The sequence below is a fragment of the Cataglyphis hispanica genome, chromosome 15, assembly GCF_021464435.1.
Source record: "Cataglyphis hispanica isolate Lineage 1 chromosome 15, ULB_Chis1_1.0, whole genome shotgun sequence".
NCBI lineage: Eukaryota > Metazoa > Arthropoda > Insecta > Hymenoptera > Formicidae > Cataglyphis > Cataglyphis hispanica.
The window spans coordinates 582066-600503 of NC_065968.1; the positions used below are offsets into that span (position 1 = coordinate 582066).

At 34.9% G+C, this 18438-nt stretch overlaps 1 protein-coding gene across 2 annotated transcripts in view; it reads left to right on the plus strand.

Moving 5' to 3' along the window:
• The window catches only part of LOC126855231 (DNA-binding protein D-ETS-4), a 44152-nt gene extending 39389 nt beyond the window's left edge, over nt 1–4763 (plus strand). For both annotated transcript variants that reach the window (XM_050602690.1, XM_050602689.1), the window contains one exon: nt 151–4763. In XM_050602690.1, coding sequence (XP_050458647.1) covers nt 151–506 — 356 coding nt within the window. In that variant the 3' untranslated portion in view covers nt 507–4763. The remainder of the gene's footprint in view (nt 1–150) is intronic.
• The last annotated feature ends 13675 nt before the right edge of the window (nt 4764–18438 follow it).

An 18438-nucleotide genomic window follows, 5' to 3' on the forward strand; every position in this document is an offset into this window, starting at 1 on the left:
AACGAAAAAAGACAGCTCGCCTCATTTCTTTCACATTTTTCGCATGCGAATCGAACGTGTCTTGATGATACTGATGCTAAATGTAATATAAAAAAAAAAAAAAATAATTTTCGTCCTTCATCCCTCACGTTGTGTGTTCTTTGCGTGCAGACGAGGACGAGGATAGCAGTTCCGGTCAGGGTGCGGGTGGAAGCGGCGCAACCAGCGGCGGTAAGATGCGAAACAGTGGCAGCCACATCCACTTGTGGCAGTTCCTGAAGGAACTGTTACAGAGCCCGGGCGTCCACGGTTCCTGCATACGTTGGCTGGACCGCGGCAAGGGGGTCTTCAAGATCGAGGACTCGGTGCGAGTGGCACGGCTCTGGGGCAAGCGCAAGAACCGGCCCGCCATGAACTACGACAAGCTCAGCCGCAGTATCCGGCAGTACTACAAGAAGGGCATCATGAAGAAGACGGAGCGCAGCCAGAGACTGGTGTACCAGTTCTGTCATCCCTACTGTCTGTGAGGAATTCCTCTTCCCGCTTGTCCTCCTTTTCCCCCAAGAGTCCCTTTGAGCCCCCTTGTTCGCGTGCTCGCGCGCACGCCTGCGATTCTTCGGAGCGAATGACTTCAGGAAGAGCCCCGCACGAGGAAATCGAAAGGTAAAAATTTTCGAGACGACGATCCGCCGTGCTCGATGTTATCCCGCGATGATAACGTCGAGGCCACGGCCGGGTCCGCTTAGTACGCCCGTTTTGGGCGACCACTTTCGCCTTACGTTTATTTCTCTCCCTTGTTCTTCTCCTCCTTTTTTCTTTTTCTCCGTTTCTTGCGTTGTTTACGAGTTTTTTTTTTTTTCTTTTTCTTTTTCTTTTTCTTTTTCTTTTAATAATGATACGTATACCTATGCTATTTCTCTCTTTTTTCTCTCTCTCTCTCTCTCTCTCTCTCTCTCTCTCTCTCTTTCTCTCTATCGAATCGCTCCTGCGCTTCGACGAGGCTTTCTTATCGCGAAGCGAAGATGCGAGTGGATAGAGATTCGCCAGAGAAAAGGGAAGAAATGACTCTTTTCTCTTTATTCTCACGATCGCTTGTCGGCACCAGTTGTCAGATGTCCTCGAGCTGTCCGAGCAATATTCTGAGCGTGCGGAACTATTCGCTGCTGCTCGTGATATCTGTTCTTTCGATGGAAGCAATGAAACAGAGATGGAACATTCTATTTTTTATACCAAAAATTTTTTCCAACCGCTACAATCACCGTTCTTCCGTGCTCACGTCGCGAAACGAAATTAAATTAGAGATTTATCGAAGAAATGTATCAAAAACATCGTTGAAACGTGACACTAGTCGCGACACTGATAACGTTGTTTTAATCAACATTTTTGCAATTTTATAATCTCTGGCATGCGCAAAGTTCGGAAAAATATTTTTATCACTTGAAGAGATATTTATTAAGTCGTCGAGAGCGTGCCTTAGATACGTGCCGTGGGCATCGCGACGTAGGACGGAAAATCTCGCTCGATCAAGAGGCGCCCGTAGATCATCGATCGAGAGAATAATTAATCGACGATCGTGTTGCGCTCGAGGCGTCCTAGACGCAACGGCTGGTGCTGGTGATTTTGGTCCCATATATCTATGATATATTAAATGCTGTATGTTCCATGAACGATTAGGCTTTAAGATGACTTAGCTACGTAAGTGTGTATCGGGGCTCACGTGAGCCACCCTTAGGTTACTCGAGATTTTTTATTTTTTTTCTTTCATATTTTCCTCTCTCGTTTGTGCATCATTACGACGTAGAAATCGCGTCCATCTCTTGTGCTTGTAATTTCTCGCGCATTGTATTCTATATAGCTTTCCTTGCTCATTATTCTCGTTATTCTTCGTTTAACGCAAGTCTGTTACTCTCGAGATGAGAAAAATTTTATTGCACGTTTTTCCATTTCTATCGCACAAATTGTCTGAATAATATTCATTCACGTAATTCATATAATTAATATGTTTGTTTTTTCCGTTACTTTCCTTAAGAAAACGTTATCTTTATATATTTGAACAAATCTGAGAGAAAATATTTTAGCAAGCTTGTTATTATTATTGCGATTTTAAATACGTTATTTTAATGGATACAATTAATACGATTAATTTCGTGCATTTTTCGACATAGTTACGTATAAGATTTATACTAACGCGTTCACGTTCGCTCACCGATCGGTTGTACATATGGATGTTTGCAGCATAATCATTTTATTCGTTTTATCTTATTTATATTATTTTATTCGAGTTTATATATTTTAAATAAGATACGATAAGACAATCTTATTGAAGAGCTCTTTAATATTTTGACGTGCCGTTGTCAACTCTGCGACTGATATCAATTTCATCTTTCTCAATTTTCTTGCGTAAATTGCGAATTTGTAATGTTACGGGGATTATTACGCGACCTTTCCTCGACCGCGCAAAGGTGCAATTGATGAACAGTGCAATTACATCTGTGCATTCATTATCGTTGGACTTGAATCATTCTCAGTCCACTATGACGTCATTATTCAGAAATGTGACGAGTAGAAGAAAAATGGGCTCCTTAGAAGGAATTAAATTAAAACGATTTATATTCGATTTATATATATATATATATATATATATATATATATATATATATATTATTACTTTTTTACAAAGTATACACTGCTAAATTTCATCCTATCATTACAGTTAATTATTCTTTATTTTTTTTGATGCGCTTAATGACAAGGCTACTAATTTTATGTATTTACGCGATAATGTCGCGAATAGACATTTATCATATAACGAGAGATGATTCTTTACTAATGGCGTTTGGGCTGCTGAAAGATTCGAGTCGAACTGTTTCGAATGTAGAAATTGAAGCCAAAGAACATATGGCGACGTGAAACGAGCGAATTGCCAGGTAGTTCTATCGAGGAAATGGATTTGCTCGCGTAATTAGATCGTAAAGTGCGCTTCCACGGCTGTTAGATTTCTACGACACGTGCATTATTTTTTTTTTATACGGCCTAGCATGGAACGCTCGTCAAATTGGAAGTAGACCGAGGCGGGACCTCGAAACTCGACTGTAACAAACTGTGTGTGTGAAATTGAAAAAATACCTTAAATGTTAATCAATATTTATGAATTATTTCATAGTTCTTTCGATTTTTCGAAAGTCGCTAGGACATGTCTTACGTTAATATTTCGTTTATGTCAACGAGAATCTTTATTCAAATTTGTTCTATTATTTTATATAAAATTAGTAACTAGCATAAATAATATAAGAAAAAATATTTTATTCTCTTAGTGGAACAACATGAATTCCAAAGTCGCTAAAAATTTACATTTATATGTCGAGAGTCACCAGACCGTTTCGTGCTAGGCTCTACCGCATATATATATATATATATATATATATATATATATATATATTGTATATTTTGTAAGTTTAATGGTAATTGAGCCTTCAATTCCGTGATAAAACCCGAAGGCGGGGAAGATTTATCCCCCAAAGATTAATCCCGTTGTAGCTACGATAATAGAAAGAGGAATGAAATTGAAGAGCGCGGTTACTTTTGCACAATCAGTTAAAGAAGCGGGAAATAATAAAACCGGGTGAAATAACAACGCAAATAATATCGAATAGATCGCAATTGCGCGCAATATAGTATCGTAATGTACGGCCCTTGTGTATATTTGTGTAATCAACTGTTATTTATTAAATTATAACTCTTAAGGTAAAATCGTATAAAAATAAGAAATTGCGTTAAGAAGAACCAATTTTTTTTGGTTGACAGTATGTTGAGATGAAAATTGTCTGTCCATTACAAAGGGCAATAAGGCAAATATTATTTTTGTAAATAATGTTTGTTAATAGATGTATTTTTTATATAAAATTGAAAAAAAATTTTCAGCAAGAGCGTCTGATAGTAATATTGAGACATGAGCGATTCAAAAAGAAAAAGTTTATTGAATTAAATCACAAAATTGCAATTATAGCCAAGAAGGCTTTATTTTTCAATTAATTACACAAGTAGATTTTATTTTAGCAGAATCGTAGCTTTTCATTTTGTTAGAAACAAGATAATATTTTTGTTTGACAGAAAAAAATCATTCTTCGCATTATTTATTTCCATTACCAAATATCTAAGAAGGAATAAATATGTATGAAAAACTGTTATTATTACTGGTATTGGAATTTAGAAATTACCAGTGTAATGAATTTATCTTGCTGAGAATAAAAACGAAATGTGGCAAATTGAGAGAAAATTGTGCTTCCATTATCTCAATGATCTTCGGAAATCAGAATATATTGACAGATTGTTCAATTAGTAGATAATTATCGATATACGCGCATGAAAATGTACATATTCGCGACTCTAACGAGTAATACTACATATATATATATATATATATATATATATATATATATATATATATCATATATGTTTGTATAATAATCGTAGGTTAAGCATTACTGGTTTTATATGAGCAGAGATTTAATTAGAGCATTAAGCGTTGATTTCCTTAACTGCGATCTTACTACAAATAAAGACATTGTTGTATACATATGCATATATTATATATATATATATATATATATATATATATATATATATATACTCATGTTTTGACTGTTATAATGAGATTAAGTTGGGTACGGCATGAGATAATAGATGAAAGCTCTTCTCAAAGCATGCCGATGTATTGAGATCGCGAGAACGCGACATTTTCGAAAATCTTCGCTGAAGATATATATATATATATATATATATATATATATATATATATATATATATAGATTTAATACGTCGATTATAGAATGCGTGGACTGAGATGAGCTTTGACGAGAGCAATAATATAATAATGATAATGATAATGTTAATATATACTCATATATATTTAAATATATATTTTCTTACGCCGATATTTTTCATGTTGCCGACATTCGGAGCGAATTACTAACACGCGAAACAAACAGGAATAAAAAGGAATAAAAATTTCGTATATTTCGCGTGTTTGTTATTTTATTCCCTTTCATTTAATCTCTTTGCGCTGCATCATTCGAAATCCTCCGGAAACTTTCGTTACGCCAACGCTGAAGTAACGGAACGCATTTTTTGAATATGTCACGAATCGCGCCCAGAGAAGAAGCGAAAGCGACGAAGTGAAAGTCTTTTGGTTGAATTTCTAATCGTCGCTGATGGCGACTTGTACCGACCATTATCTCCAAATTTCGCATAGCCTTTTTTATCTTTAGAAAAAGAAAAATTATTCTAATTGAAACACTACATCTACACTAAAAAGCTGATAAAAATTATTTCTTGTTTTCCATATATTCCTAAATATATATATATATATATATATATATATATATATATATATATATATATATATATATTATACTTTAAGATATATCTTAAAATATTATACTCGTAGAAAAGAATGGCTTCTCGATACTTTTGAACGAGATTGATAACGAAATAATTTAGCATCGCCAAGAATTTAACGGATGAAAATACCGACTAAGTTATTAATTTCTTTGATACATTATATCTTTTTACCCGCGAGCGACTCGCGCGTATGAGACTTTATCGATTACTCGCCGATAGCCACGACGGGGGAGTATTTGCTCTCGAGAGTTCGCCTCAGGAGCAATCCAGTCGGCGAACTATGGGCATTCTAATTTCAGAATCGACGTCTTGCGGCGCGAAAGGAAGAAAAAGAACCTCGGCGAAGAGGGAAGGCGAGAATCTCGCCGCCATAAAGATTCGTATCGCTCTGGAAACGTCGAGGAAGAACACAAGGAGGTGGCCTCCCTCTTTCTCTCTCTCTCTCTCTCTCTCTCTTCTTCTCTCATCGCACCCTCGGCGCGAATGGGCGTCCCTTTTCGAGATTTACGACAATTTAATCGCGCAATTAATCTAACACCTTGTTGCAACAACACCTCGCGCCGAGCGGCGGCGGGGAAATAAAAATCGCGAAGAGGGAGGAGTGAGCTCCGCTTCGATCTATCGCGACGGATATCGCTCGGGTCGGTGCGAAGTTTAACCACGGTGTTAAAGGGGATTAACGCGATGGTAGAGAGTAGGGGCGCAAAGGGCGAGAGAAGCGATAGCCGCGGTCTTATAACAACCATAAGCGCGGCCGCGAAGAGTTGCGTCTCGTTATAAACGCGATAAATGAGTCCCCGCGATTTTTATTAGGTCGTCATTGTTTCGCGATCGCTGGCGAAGACTCCGAACGGCATAATTCAAGAGAGAACGTAGGTCTCTCTCGTTTAGATGCGAAGACCTCCGACCAATATCGGCGTCACGATTCCCCCTTTCGTATACGAACGGTACTCTTATCAACGTGCACGATATAACGGCGTACGATTATAAAGATGTATGCGCTGTCAGTAGAAAGCGCGAGTCAAATGAAGATGTTAGTACAAATGTGAAGAAAAATTTAATGCATTTAATATTAAAACAAAAATTTATTGCGATTGTTATATTTTTGTGAAAGCTCTAATACAATTAATATGTATATTTGTGTGTGTAAATATATTAATTATATGAAATATAATTTTTTAAAGAGAAAATTTATGATACCCACAATCTCTCTGACATTAGATTACACAAAATAATATCATTTTCAAAAGATTGTAAATTTTTGTAATTTATACATGATAAAATTATCAAAAATAAATTATATAAAAATATTCATCATACAAAAAATTATATAATGTAACTTTTTTTTTTACGTAAGTCTAAATTCAACTCGGCATAATCATCGAGTGAGACAGAGAGAGAGAGAGAGTGAGGCATATAAATTTTCCTTAAGATTCTCTCAGCTGTTGTTCTCGGCGACGAGGACACCCCCGCAAACGAGCGCGCGGACGCGTGCGCGTTCACGCTCGCTCTGTCTGTACCACCAAGGACAACAACATTCTCCGCAAAACTAATTGCCAGGTAAATATATACGAACAACGAGCGCCAGTGCGCGCGCGTTTACGGACGACACGGCGGGGGACCCGCGGGGGCCCCCGTTGTCTATACGTTGGAATTTATTGCGCTTACCTGGCGCAGCGATAGCGGCGCGGGAGAGAAGAGGGGATCCACACAGGAGGGGGAGGAGAGGGAGCAAGCTCTCGTACGAGAGCGCGTAATTTATGCTCTCATTATGCAACAACCGAGATTCATTACGAGCGACAAGCGTTGTCTCGCTTCGGAGATCGATCTGCGAAGGACGATCTCGATGAGCGTTATGATATTAAGGCAACTAGAGAGAGAGAGAGAGAGTAAGAGAGATTGGGCCTTCTCGATGCACTTTGGGGATCAAATAATGAGATACTCTGCGTGAGAGATTGCGTATTGATTCGATGGAATTTTTATTTTAGAAACAAGTCCCGACTTATATCCCGAGTCTGTTCTTCAAGTCGGGAACGTTCGCAAATCGAGTCTCTTTTTTTTCCCATGATGTACGATTATTTGCGCTTGGTGAACTTTGCAAGATGTTCATAAATGCGGAGAATAGTAATTTATAAGAATCGATGCGATGTAATCGTTAAATACAGATTCTCTTGTTTTTTTAAAAACGTATAGGTATTTGAATTGTATACTATACAATTTATAATTTATGATGTAGGAGATTTTTTTACAAACCAAGATACGTGCCAGATGATGAGGAAAAATGAGATCCACTGAGCGATCAGAAGCGTACAAAAATCGAAAAATCAATAATAAATTTCTTTCTTTTTCTCTTATGCGTTTTCTTTTTTATATTTTAAAGCCCTCGAGCTTCTTCACCCGCTCGCAATGCACAGGGGAACAGACTGGCAAAGGGGGGGCTTGCAAAGGGGATAAAGACACTCCGCCAGACACAGACGCGTCGCGTCTCGGCTCGCGCTTTCCGTTGCATCGCGGAAACTATCGGTCACCGTGTAGCGGGCCTATAATCTTGGGGGCCCGTAACCGCTCCTCGCGGCCGGCGACAAAAAATCGGCAGAGAATGAAATACGGATTACAGTGGTTGGCCGGGACCGGGTAATGGTAGATAATGATGACCTCGGCCGGTGCCTCGGCTACCACCCGCCCCCGTCCGCCCCGATCCGTTGGATCACATATTTTCCCCTTTTCTCTTCCTTCCCCCCTTTGCCCGCCACGCTCGCCCATTTATGCGCTTTATCGCGTATCGGCATTTCCATACAAAGTTGCGTCCGACGCTAGAGTCGTAACGGCGGGGTCCACGTCTCGCTGCGTTTCTCACGCGCTTCGTTCGTCGTTGCACCCGAGAGTGCATCGACCTGCATTCGATATTAGAAAGAAGAAAATGGAAGAATTTTTGCACAAATTGTCCTGAAAACCTCTTGCGACTTTAAGTTCTTTTTAGATTTACAACTCGGCGGATAAAATTATAGATAATTAATTATATTTATAATTGTATGCCTCATAGTAAAGCTCCTTGGATCTGTAACTTGCAACAGAGATTCAAGACCGAATTATATCTATAATTTTATATGTCGCTTATCATTCTGATATATGTCTGTATGTATATATTTTATACCATATTTCATACCTATATGTATATATTTGTTTAAATGAAAATTTTGTATTATATAATTATAAATAGAGAATGTGTCCATATATGTATAATCATATTTATACATATAATCAAAAATAGAGAATTCTATCTTGAATTTTGTCATTTTGTATAAATTATCTTTAAAACTTAATTATAAAAATAACTATAAAAAAATTAACTATAAAAAAAATAACTATAAAAAATATTTGAGGAGTACACAAACACATTAGAAATTCATATTCGAGAATTTAAATATATTTTAATTTATGTGTAATTTTGTTTTTATATTTAGTTCACAGAAAATGATAAATAATGTGCTGTCGCGAAACGTCTAAATTTCGATTTATTCAACGTATCAGATCTTAATAATGAAATGATGAAACGATGTTAACGGCGGAATCTTTTGTTGAGCAATCTTGCGACGGTTTCTAGTCAACTGAAATATTAAAGCAGCGAGAGCCTTCAAGGCTATAAGTTTCGTTTCGCAAAATGACACTTATGGTCGATGCTCCGATTAATGCACCTCAAGTGTGTTTGCTTGTACCAAGATATCGGCATGACGGCCTCGTTGCCGTCCGAGCAACGACCGACGTCAATTCAACCGATGAAATAAATCAGGCATCGATCGCCAAAGCGGATCCCGGGACTCGCAGGTGGAATTAATGTACACAGATTTCCGATATATCGAGACCGCGAGAATAAATCAGTCGCTATATGGGAGAGCGCGAGGAGCGCGAAAGTGCGAAGGATCGAAAATCAGCCGCCGGATAAATCAATCTGCGTGTAAAAAATATATTATACGAATATGTGTGTGTGTGTGTGTGTGTGCGTAGAAATTTGAGTATTGAGTACTAGTATTATAGAATCGGAAATGAGAGATGATTTAGAGTAACTTCTTCACTCGATTAAAACCTTTTAAGACATCATAAGAGTCTAGAATTAAAAAGTATTAAAAAAATACATTTTTAAATTTCATTCCACTTGTCATTTTTTATTCGAACGATGGGATTTAAAAAAAAAAAATTTTAATCCCATCGCTCGAATAAAGGCATTTCTGACATTTCAAAATTGGTTATTTAATTAATGACAGCTATTTAATTCTTATATATTACTGCAATAGAGAAATCTCTGTAAAATAGATCAACGAGATGTCGACGGTCACCTCGAACTACGTGCATAAACGCGAACATAAATCCAAATTAGCAGCAACATCGCGGTCCTCCTCCTTTCTCCTTTCTACCAAGAATGACAATAAATCGCAATGCGAAACTATCGAATCGATCGCTCGAACACTATCAATTCCGAAGTTTCGAAGCGATGCCTGTAAATTTACTTAAAATAATCTTGAAAAAAAAAAAAATCAATCCTTATAATATATCGTATAATTGCCATCTGACTTGCTAAATAAATCAGGTGCGAAATGTGACGTAAGATCAAAATTTATTCCGAGAATTGTAGTGGCAAAAATTCTAAAATCTAAAAATTGAAAGATTTAAATTACAAGGTAATTAAGCTTGATTTGTCGCATTATGTTAATTAGTGCTAAAGCTAATTTTAACGATGATCTCTGATAATCGACGCCACATCCATCTACAAAATTACATCGCAATACTAAGGGAATTCTTCCTGATAAAGTAGTATGAAATGAGAATTGTATATCTTCTGAGAGACAACGTTAGCGTACAGCGGTTTTTCAAGCGAGTCAAGCTGGCCGTCTTCAACATCACGTCGGTGAACACTGGAATGACCGTTCTTTGGTAACGCGTTGCCGTTTATCGATCGTAGCTATTTCGTTAGATGGCTCTTGCAGTTTGAATTGTTAGCGAAACTCGACGTAGTTTCAGCAGAAAAACCGTGTCTTTGGAATATAGCGTAAATAAATTAATTTATCATTACATAATTTTTCAACCTAAACTTTACTTTTTATTATTATTTATCATGATGCGCGATTTTAAACTTCATATTTACTTTTGCGCATATAAATTAAAATATATGAAATATTTCCCGAGAGCTAAAGATGTTAGATAAAACATGATTGAAAATATACATATTGTCTAGTATTGTGCTTTTAAAATTTCATATTTTTCAAAATTATTTATTGTATTGATCTGTTTGATATAATTATTGTATTAATGCTTTTTGTATATAGTATTAACAAACTTACATAAAATTCAAAGTAAAATAAATTATTACATAAAATATAGAAATTCTCAAATAAATTTTATAAAATTTAGAAGAAAAAGGATAACAAAGTAAAGTTACATTGAATTCATTGAATAAATTTAAAATATTTCTGTGTTTTATAGTGCCATTTTTTTATTCCAATAATTATCTACATATTTAATAAATATTATTACAAAATCTGCGTTTATACGAATGTTTAATGTATCGTAAACAATGTAAACGAGTTTTACTTTACGATAACATAAATGCTTTTATTATGTTTAATTTTAAAAATGTCGCCAGTAAATAAATTAATAAACAAGTGTTTATACGACCAAACTGGCAATTTATTGTTTGATTATTATATCACGACGTTTCGACCATATGGTTTTGGTCCTTATCAAGTGAAACTAAAATAACAATACAATAAATAATGATAGTCATGTTACAATGAAATAAATAGAATTAAGCAACTTACGTTATAATTAAAAAGTAGAAAGAGAAAAATCGAAATGTCAAACTGACATTGTGTCAACCACTATGTTTGGAATACTGAGATCAACTAAACGACCTTTATTAATTTATCGTATATGTTGTTTAAATTCTCTGTATCCTTTTGGGAATTAATAGTGTTGTCAAATTTTTTAATAAAAAACATTTCAGCTATTTCTCTCTTTCTTACATGTTTTTCGTTATGTAGAATATCAGGCGCTGACCAATCGAAGTCATGATCAAATTTTAATTTGTGTTTGCTAATTACGGATAGATTACTTTCGTGCATTTTTATATTATTGCAATGTTCCTTGACTCGGGTGCTTAAGTGTCTTTTTGTCTGGCCAATATACGAAGCGCTACAATTCTTACAATTTATATGGTCGAAACGTCGTGATATAATAATCAAACAATAAATTGCCAGTTTGGTCGTATAAACACTTGTTTATAAATGCTTTTATTCTTATTCTTTAGTATTAATTGTGATTCGGATATTTATTCTTCAAATATTGCTAAGGGATTAGCTAATCCATTGCATTATGGTAATATTCTAAGCGAAGAAACATGATACGCGTTACGAAATTGCGTATGCCGTCGCAAATCAAGCCCGGTTTTTTATTGCATTAACTTACCTGTTCAATACTCGTGCGTAGGTTTCGGTTATAAATCGTAACTTCTGTACACCTGTGGAGTTGGCCGAATAGCCAGAAGAGACTTGTGTAATCGACATTCTCTCCAATGACGCGTAATGATTTAGAATTCAGAGTCGTGAGGACGACGCGCAGTTGTGAATCATATTTCTGCGACCTGAAAATCTTTTTTAACCAAGGTCACATTTAATCTAACGCGTCATTGCCGTTTGAGTGTGTGGTTGCTTGTTATAGGTACTTTCGATCCTGAGTCACGTATATTTTTAACGCCACCGTATACACATATTTCTTTTTCCATAGGACAGTAAAAATTGCAATCCTTATGACAAGAGTAAACGTTTCGAAATTTGTTCCTTTTCCATTTCTTCTTTTATCTTAATATTATTCTTAATCTCCTTCATTATTTTGACGTATTATATGAAATAATACCTAAAATCTCAATTTAAACTCAATTAATTGTTAGGGAAAATAATTTTTCTTTAAAATATGTCACGTAATTTATTTATGTATATTATTTCGTTATTTAGTCCTGATAAACAGGTTCCATGTGTGAGAATGAAATAGGAAAAGTCATTTGAGTACAAAAACAAAATTAATTTTTTTCTTTTTCTAAGCCAATTGTACAAAACAAAGAAAATCTTTAATTGAAGTTTATCGGAAAGAAACTTTGAATAAAATTTAAAATCGTTAGAGAGTTTTTCTCCGGTACAAGTCGATAAACTTTATTTGTACATTTCTTTTCAACGTTATGTTATTACTATACTATTACTAAAAAAAATATTATTTTCTAAAAGAAGATATTATTTCTTTATCGTTCCATTCTAAATTTTATTTTGGTCTACTTGCTCTTTTTTTTCTATCGATGCGCAAACATTGAATAACGAAGCTGCAGTTAATCCAAGGAATGCTTTTAGGGCGCAATACATTTAACTCTAATTATTGCGAACCAACGTTTAACTTTAACTTATCCGATAGTATCTGAGGGTTAATTATTTTCGTGCCGAGCTTGAGCTCATCGCGTTGCTCGTTTAACTTTATTTCGCAAAATTGGCCGTTCGCGTTTACGCTCGCAATTCGTCTACGAGCAGGAGTTGAACGAGCAGTAAGTAACCAAGTGCTAAGTTATTCTTACTCAAAAAACGGTTCTTGGGTATTTTACGGATAATTAAAGCGCGCAGAAGAAACTTCAATATATTTTTATTTCCATTTTTCGTCATAATATATCTCTTTTTTCTTCAACATTATTTTTATCATTTTTACATTCATTACTTTAAATCGTGCTACACGTGCGACTGTGCAAAATGCGTTTTTCAATGAAATGAAAATAAATTGTTTGCATTTGTGGTATTGTGTCGATGCGTGCTACGCGATGTTTTACGTGTGTCAAGCCCGCGGCGTCGCGTCGCGTCGCGACGCGACGCGTCGACCGGTTACTCACCGCGGGCGACGCTCCATCGATCGTGTCGGTCGCGAGGGACTGCAGGGGTCGAGAAAGAGAGCGAGGGAGACGAGACTCTGCGGGGGTGCGATAGAATCCCCTCTCCCGTCTCTACCCCGGCGGTGGTGTTTGCCCCTGCGAAGCGCGTCCACGGGGGTGGATATACTTGCTGGCGAAATAAAGGAGTCGCCGGCAACGCGCGGGATAAGAAATTAAATGTACGCGTGGGTGGAAGAGAGAGGAGGAGACAGAGAGAGAGAGAGAGAGAGAGAGAGAGAGAGAGAGAGAGAGAGAAAGAAAGAAAGAGAGAGGGAGAGAGGAATCTTTAGTAAATGAAAATGGAGATACTTTTAATCCTTCGCACTATCTCGAATATGAACACCATTGCGTTCGCTTCGGATTTAATGATTAATTTGTTTAATTACGTTCTATATAATTGACGCGTTCGCTATCAGCATACATTCTGAAAAAAGACAAACGGCGTAAACGGCCGTAAATTGCCTCTCTCTGTGCAATTCGCTTTTATTTTGATATTCTATCTCTGAGATAAATGTTTCATTCATTTATAAAATAAATATAATGATAAAATATAATTCTAATATTATATTTGGTGTTGTATAATTACTTTTAAATGTGCAACTGTTGTGACCAAAATCTATTATACACAAAATAAAATTTAAAGTATAATATATAAATAATGCTTGCTAGCTTAAATAATTTTTCTAAAAAACATAAATTCTTTAAAAAAAATGTACACACATGGGTAAATGTACAATACAATTTTCTACGTAAGCAAATCTAACGAGTATTATTATTACAAATATTATTTATAACATTTTGAGGGTAAACAAGTTTAGATATCAATTCAAGCTAAAAAATTGCAAAGAAAATTTTTGAGGAATATATCCCTGAAATATTTTTCTACTTAGAGTTATATATATATATATATATATATATATATATATATATATATATACCAATATCTTCCATAATTATGCACACGCAGCTAAATGTTTACGTAGCGATGGAATAGTTTCGGAATAGCAATTCGATTAATTCTCTTAGTGGAAATCTTTTTTACGAGGCGCGGCTTACACGCAGTAAAGTGGAAAGCCTCGGAAATACAGATGGATCGCTACGAAGGAACGACGCTCGATTGGAAAAGTTTCGTGCTTTCAGCCGTAACGTAGAGATATAGTTATGTATATACTTACTTTCTAGTTGTATATCTTATCCCCTTCGGTTTATGATCGAAGAAGAGTTTCCTTCCTCCCTCCGACAGAAGGGATCGAACGAAGGAAAGAACTGTTTCATTCAAACTTTTTTGTATTATTCTTTTTCTCAAATGAGCATGTGTTTAATTATCTTATTTTAAATAAAAAAAGCAAATTTAATTATTAAAAATATAAAATAAATTATTAGTATTTACGAAATATAGAAAATTCATCAAAAAATCTAATGAATACTAAGAAATTTAATTTCTTTCGTAAACTTATAATCATATATTGATTATTGTATGCTAATAAAATAAAATATTGTATATAGCGTAAAAATATTAATATTAATATATTTCATTATGAATAAGAGAGTATTAAATGAAATATTTAATTATGAATAATTAAAACTGATGGCAAACATATGTGTTTGTTAAATGTTTCATAAATCCAAACATGTCACGCATTTTCCAATGACTTTGTTACATCGTCAAATGCATATATCGTGATGTTGATGTACATTATTTAATCAACACGGTACGACATATAAATTTATCGCTCGCACAAGTTTGTTGCAGACTTTCCGTTCAAAACTTTCGAATCATTAAAATGACGATAAGATCTATTCTTTAAAAAGACATGTAAACACCCGATACTCAAGTATATTTAAATAAAAAATAACTTAACTGTGTGTGACGTTGCCTCGATGTTTCCTCGAGGATTCCTCCTTCTCTTCTGTTGTTCTTTCCTGCTTCTTCATAGCACTCACATGACACTCGCGAAAACACTCGGTTAATTAACGATCGCGCTAATTACGATGCACTAATCAGCAAGATATGGCGATCGCGCGCCACTTTGCACGGCACTCTCGACATTAACCGCACGCGACGTGTACCTTTATTATATCGCGACAGGATAATAACGCGGAAACTATGGGCGCAAGAAGCTACGATCCATTTTGCTCTTAAAATTCACGCGCGAGACTCTCCGCGATAATGACGATGCTATACCTGTTGCTGACAATTACGCTTTCGCGTTCCGTGAAACGACTATCTTATATGCTTTAACATTATAAATAAATATAATTATAAAAATAAAAATAAATGTGCAATATTCAAAAATATATCGTCGCTTTACTGACATCGTGTGATTCCGATCGAATAGATTACATAATATATATTTCGATAAATTACCGATGCATGAACTCGAATTTTCGCATACGAATGCTTGACAAATATCAATTTACGTAATTAAATTATTAATTAAATACGTTGCAATTCGATTCAGAATCAATTTATACCCGTCACGTTTTATTATCGATTCATAAATTCGAAAATAATAGCGATGATTTTATTTTAATATAAGAAATACTTACGCGAATAATCGCAGGAAATAATTAATAGCGCGAATTGACTATGGCTAAGTGGTATGGTGTGTATGGATGCGTATAATTATAAGGAATGATCGCGACGATTGATATCTTTTAATAAATGTCGCGATCGCGCTTCGAAGAATGATGTGATGACGCGCGGAAAGAAAATTAATCGTAGGAAATGATCGTGTTTATAGAGTGATAATACACGACAAAATACGGAGCCACAACCTGCTCACTCGAATCATAGTATGTGAATAACAAGACTACGTAACTAGGTAGGAATGTCAACAACATGAATAACAAGTAACAAGGCCACATAGGAATGTAAACAATAGCTCGCTCTATAGTGTATAGTTCACTCACAGCCGAAATATCATATGTATTACAAGATAAAAGTCTGCGGAATATTTTGATTTGTAAATATCGAATTAATCATTATAATAAACGGTTGATTATTATTCTTTAACTATACTTATGGTCAGCCGATTAGGTGACTCGTATATTATTGCGTATTATTTAATCTGAAAATAATAAGCATTTTACGTTTAGATTTGCGAATAATCTAAAATGCGACACATTCACGAATCTGAGTATTAACTATCACTCTGTGTATCAAAATGGAGCAAATGTCTAATTGTTGTTTTTTACCGTTTCGATTCTTATTTTGAGTGAATAAGAATTGCGTTTATAAAATATCCGTTATTTTGATACGAAATTATAAAACATTAATTGTGATAATCAATTCATCATGCAGCTCATCGTAATTGTAGAAAATAATCGCATATAGAGTGATAATATATGCAACGATTCGTATCAACACCTTCTCGTTCAAGTGTCGACGGCCGAATGATAACAAGATTAATATGCATATATGCAGGTTTATATACAATAGCGCGCTAATTACTGTGTCGTAGGTAAATCATAAGAAGAAGAGGCTGTGAAATATTTAACAGTTTAAATATTAAGTGTACGTGTAATATTAATTTAATTAAAAAAAAAAACAGAGCACTAGAGTTCATAACTCAGATAAATAATTATACACACAATAAACGGCGCGAGCGTAGTGCGCGCTTATAATGTTCTAGTATTCTATAAAATGTAATTGAGCAATTACTTCACGAATTCTTAAAGTTACGTAAATAAATAATTCGCATATGTGTGTTTTTATGTAGCATTATGCATTCTGTTTTCTACTTGCCGCATAGTTATTGATTAACAGTAGTATAGGTAAATGTGAGTACCGACGTCGGCTTGATATTTATTCGTTGACGTACGCATCTCAACCATGAATTAAAAATCAATAAAAAAATGCTAATTAAATTTAATTAAAATATATATCAAAAGACTGCGCTTTCTGATACAAACTGTGTTCGCCAAACTCGAGTGAGAGATAGACAGCCTCTGTTATTCATAGCGCGTTCTCAATTTCCATTCCGGTAATATTATAATATTGATGCGTAGTAATGTATATTGATGAAAAATTATATGATTGATAATTAATATAATTAATATGATTAATAATAATATAATTAAATAAATAATGTAATATAATTAATATAATGTAAAATAAATAATATAATTAATATAACATACAATACATTTCTCTGATCAATATATATTATATGCTTATTGTATTTTATATTGTATATTATTCTCTGTACCGATATTACTTATGGTAGGTTATATTTTATTTTGACATATTTGATGCAATTCTATTTTTTTTCTCTATGTATACTTACCCCCTTTATAATTTCCATGTAGAGTTTTTAAGTGATGAAATAACAGGATCGAAGAACAAAGTGTAAAATCTTTTGAAGCAAACAAAATACTTTATTGTTAGATATTATAGTACAGTACGTGTAGCCCGTGACACATTAAAACAGACCATTTAGTTATATCCTAAATAAATAGCCCTCTTATTCCATAACCAATCTTGATATGACCCTTTAATATCTGCCTTCGATTTCCTCTACTTCTCTCTCTCTCTCTCTCTCTCTCTCTCTCTCTCTCTTTCACACTCACTATTTTATTTCTCTCTCACATTCTCTTTGATTTTAAGAGAAATCATTTCTCTCTCTCTCTCTCTCTCTCATTCACAATTCAAAATCTGTTTTCTTCACGAACCAATCGTTAATATTGAATCGGTTTCGTAACAGAATAAGGGGTTACTTGCCATGATCGGGACGAGTCTTTATTAGAAAAAATATTTCTCGCTCGGTCTTTCTTTCGCATGCATACAACAAACATATACGCATAAATACACATACACGCACATACTTTTGTATATGGCTGTTTTATTATTCTGCGGAATTTCGGTTCTTTCCGCGGAATACGTCTTCAAATTGGGTTTTCCATTTTTAACATAAGAAATATATCAGATAGAAAAAGAGAGAGGAACAGAAAAAAGCGAAATAGAGAGAGAGAGAGAGAGAGAGAGAGAGAGAGAGAGAGAGAGAGCGACGAAGAATCAAATTTATCGTTGCTCTATCCACATTTATATATTTTGCTGTTTTCAAAATTTCCTCTTATTCCTCGTCGCTCTCTCTTACTCTCAT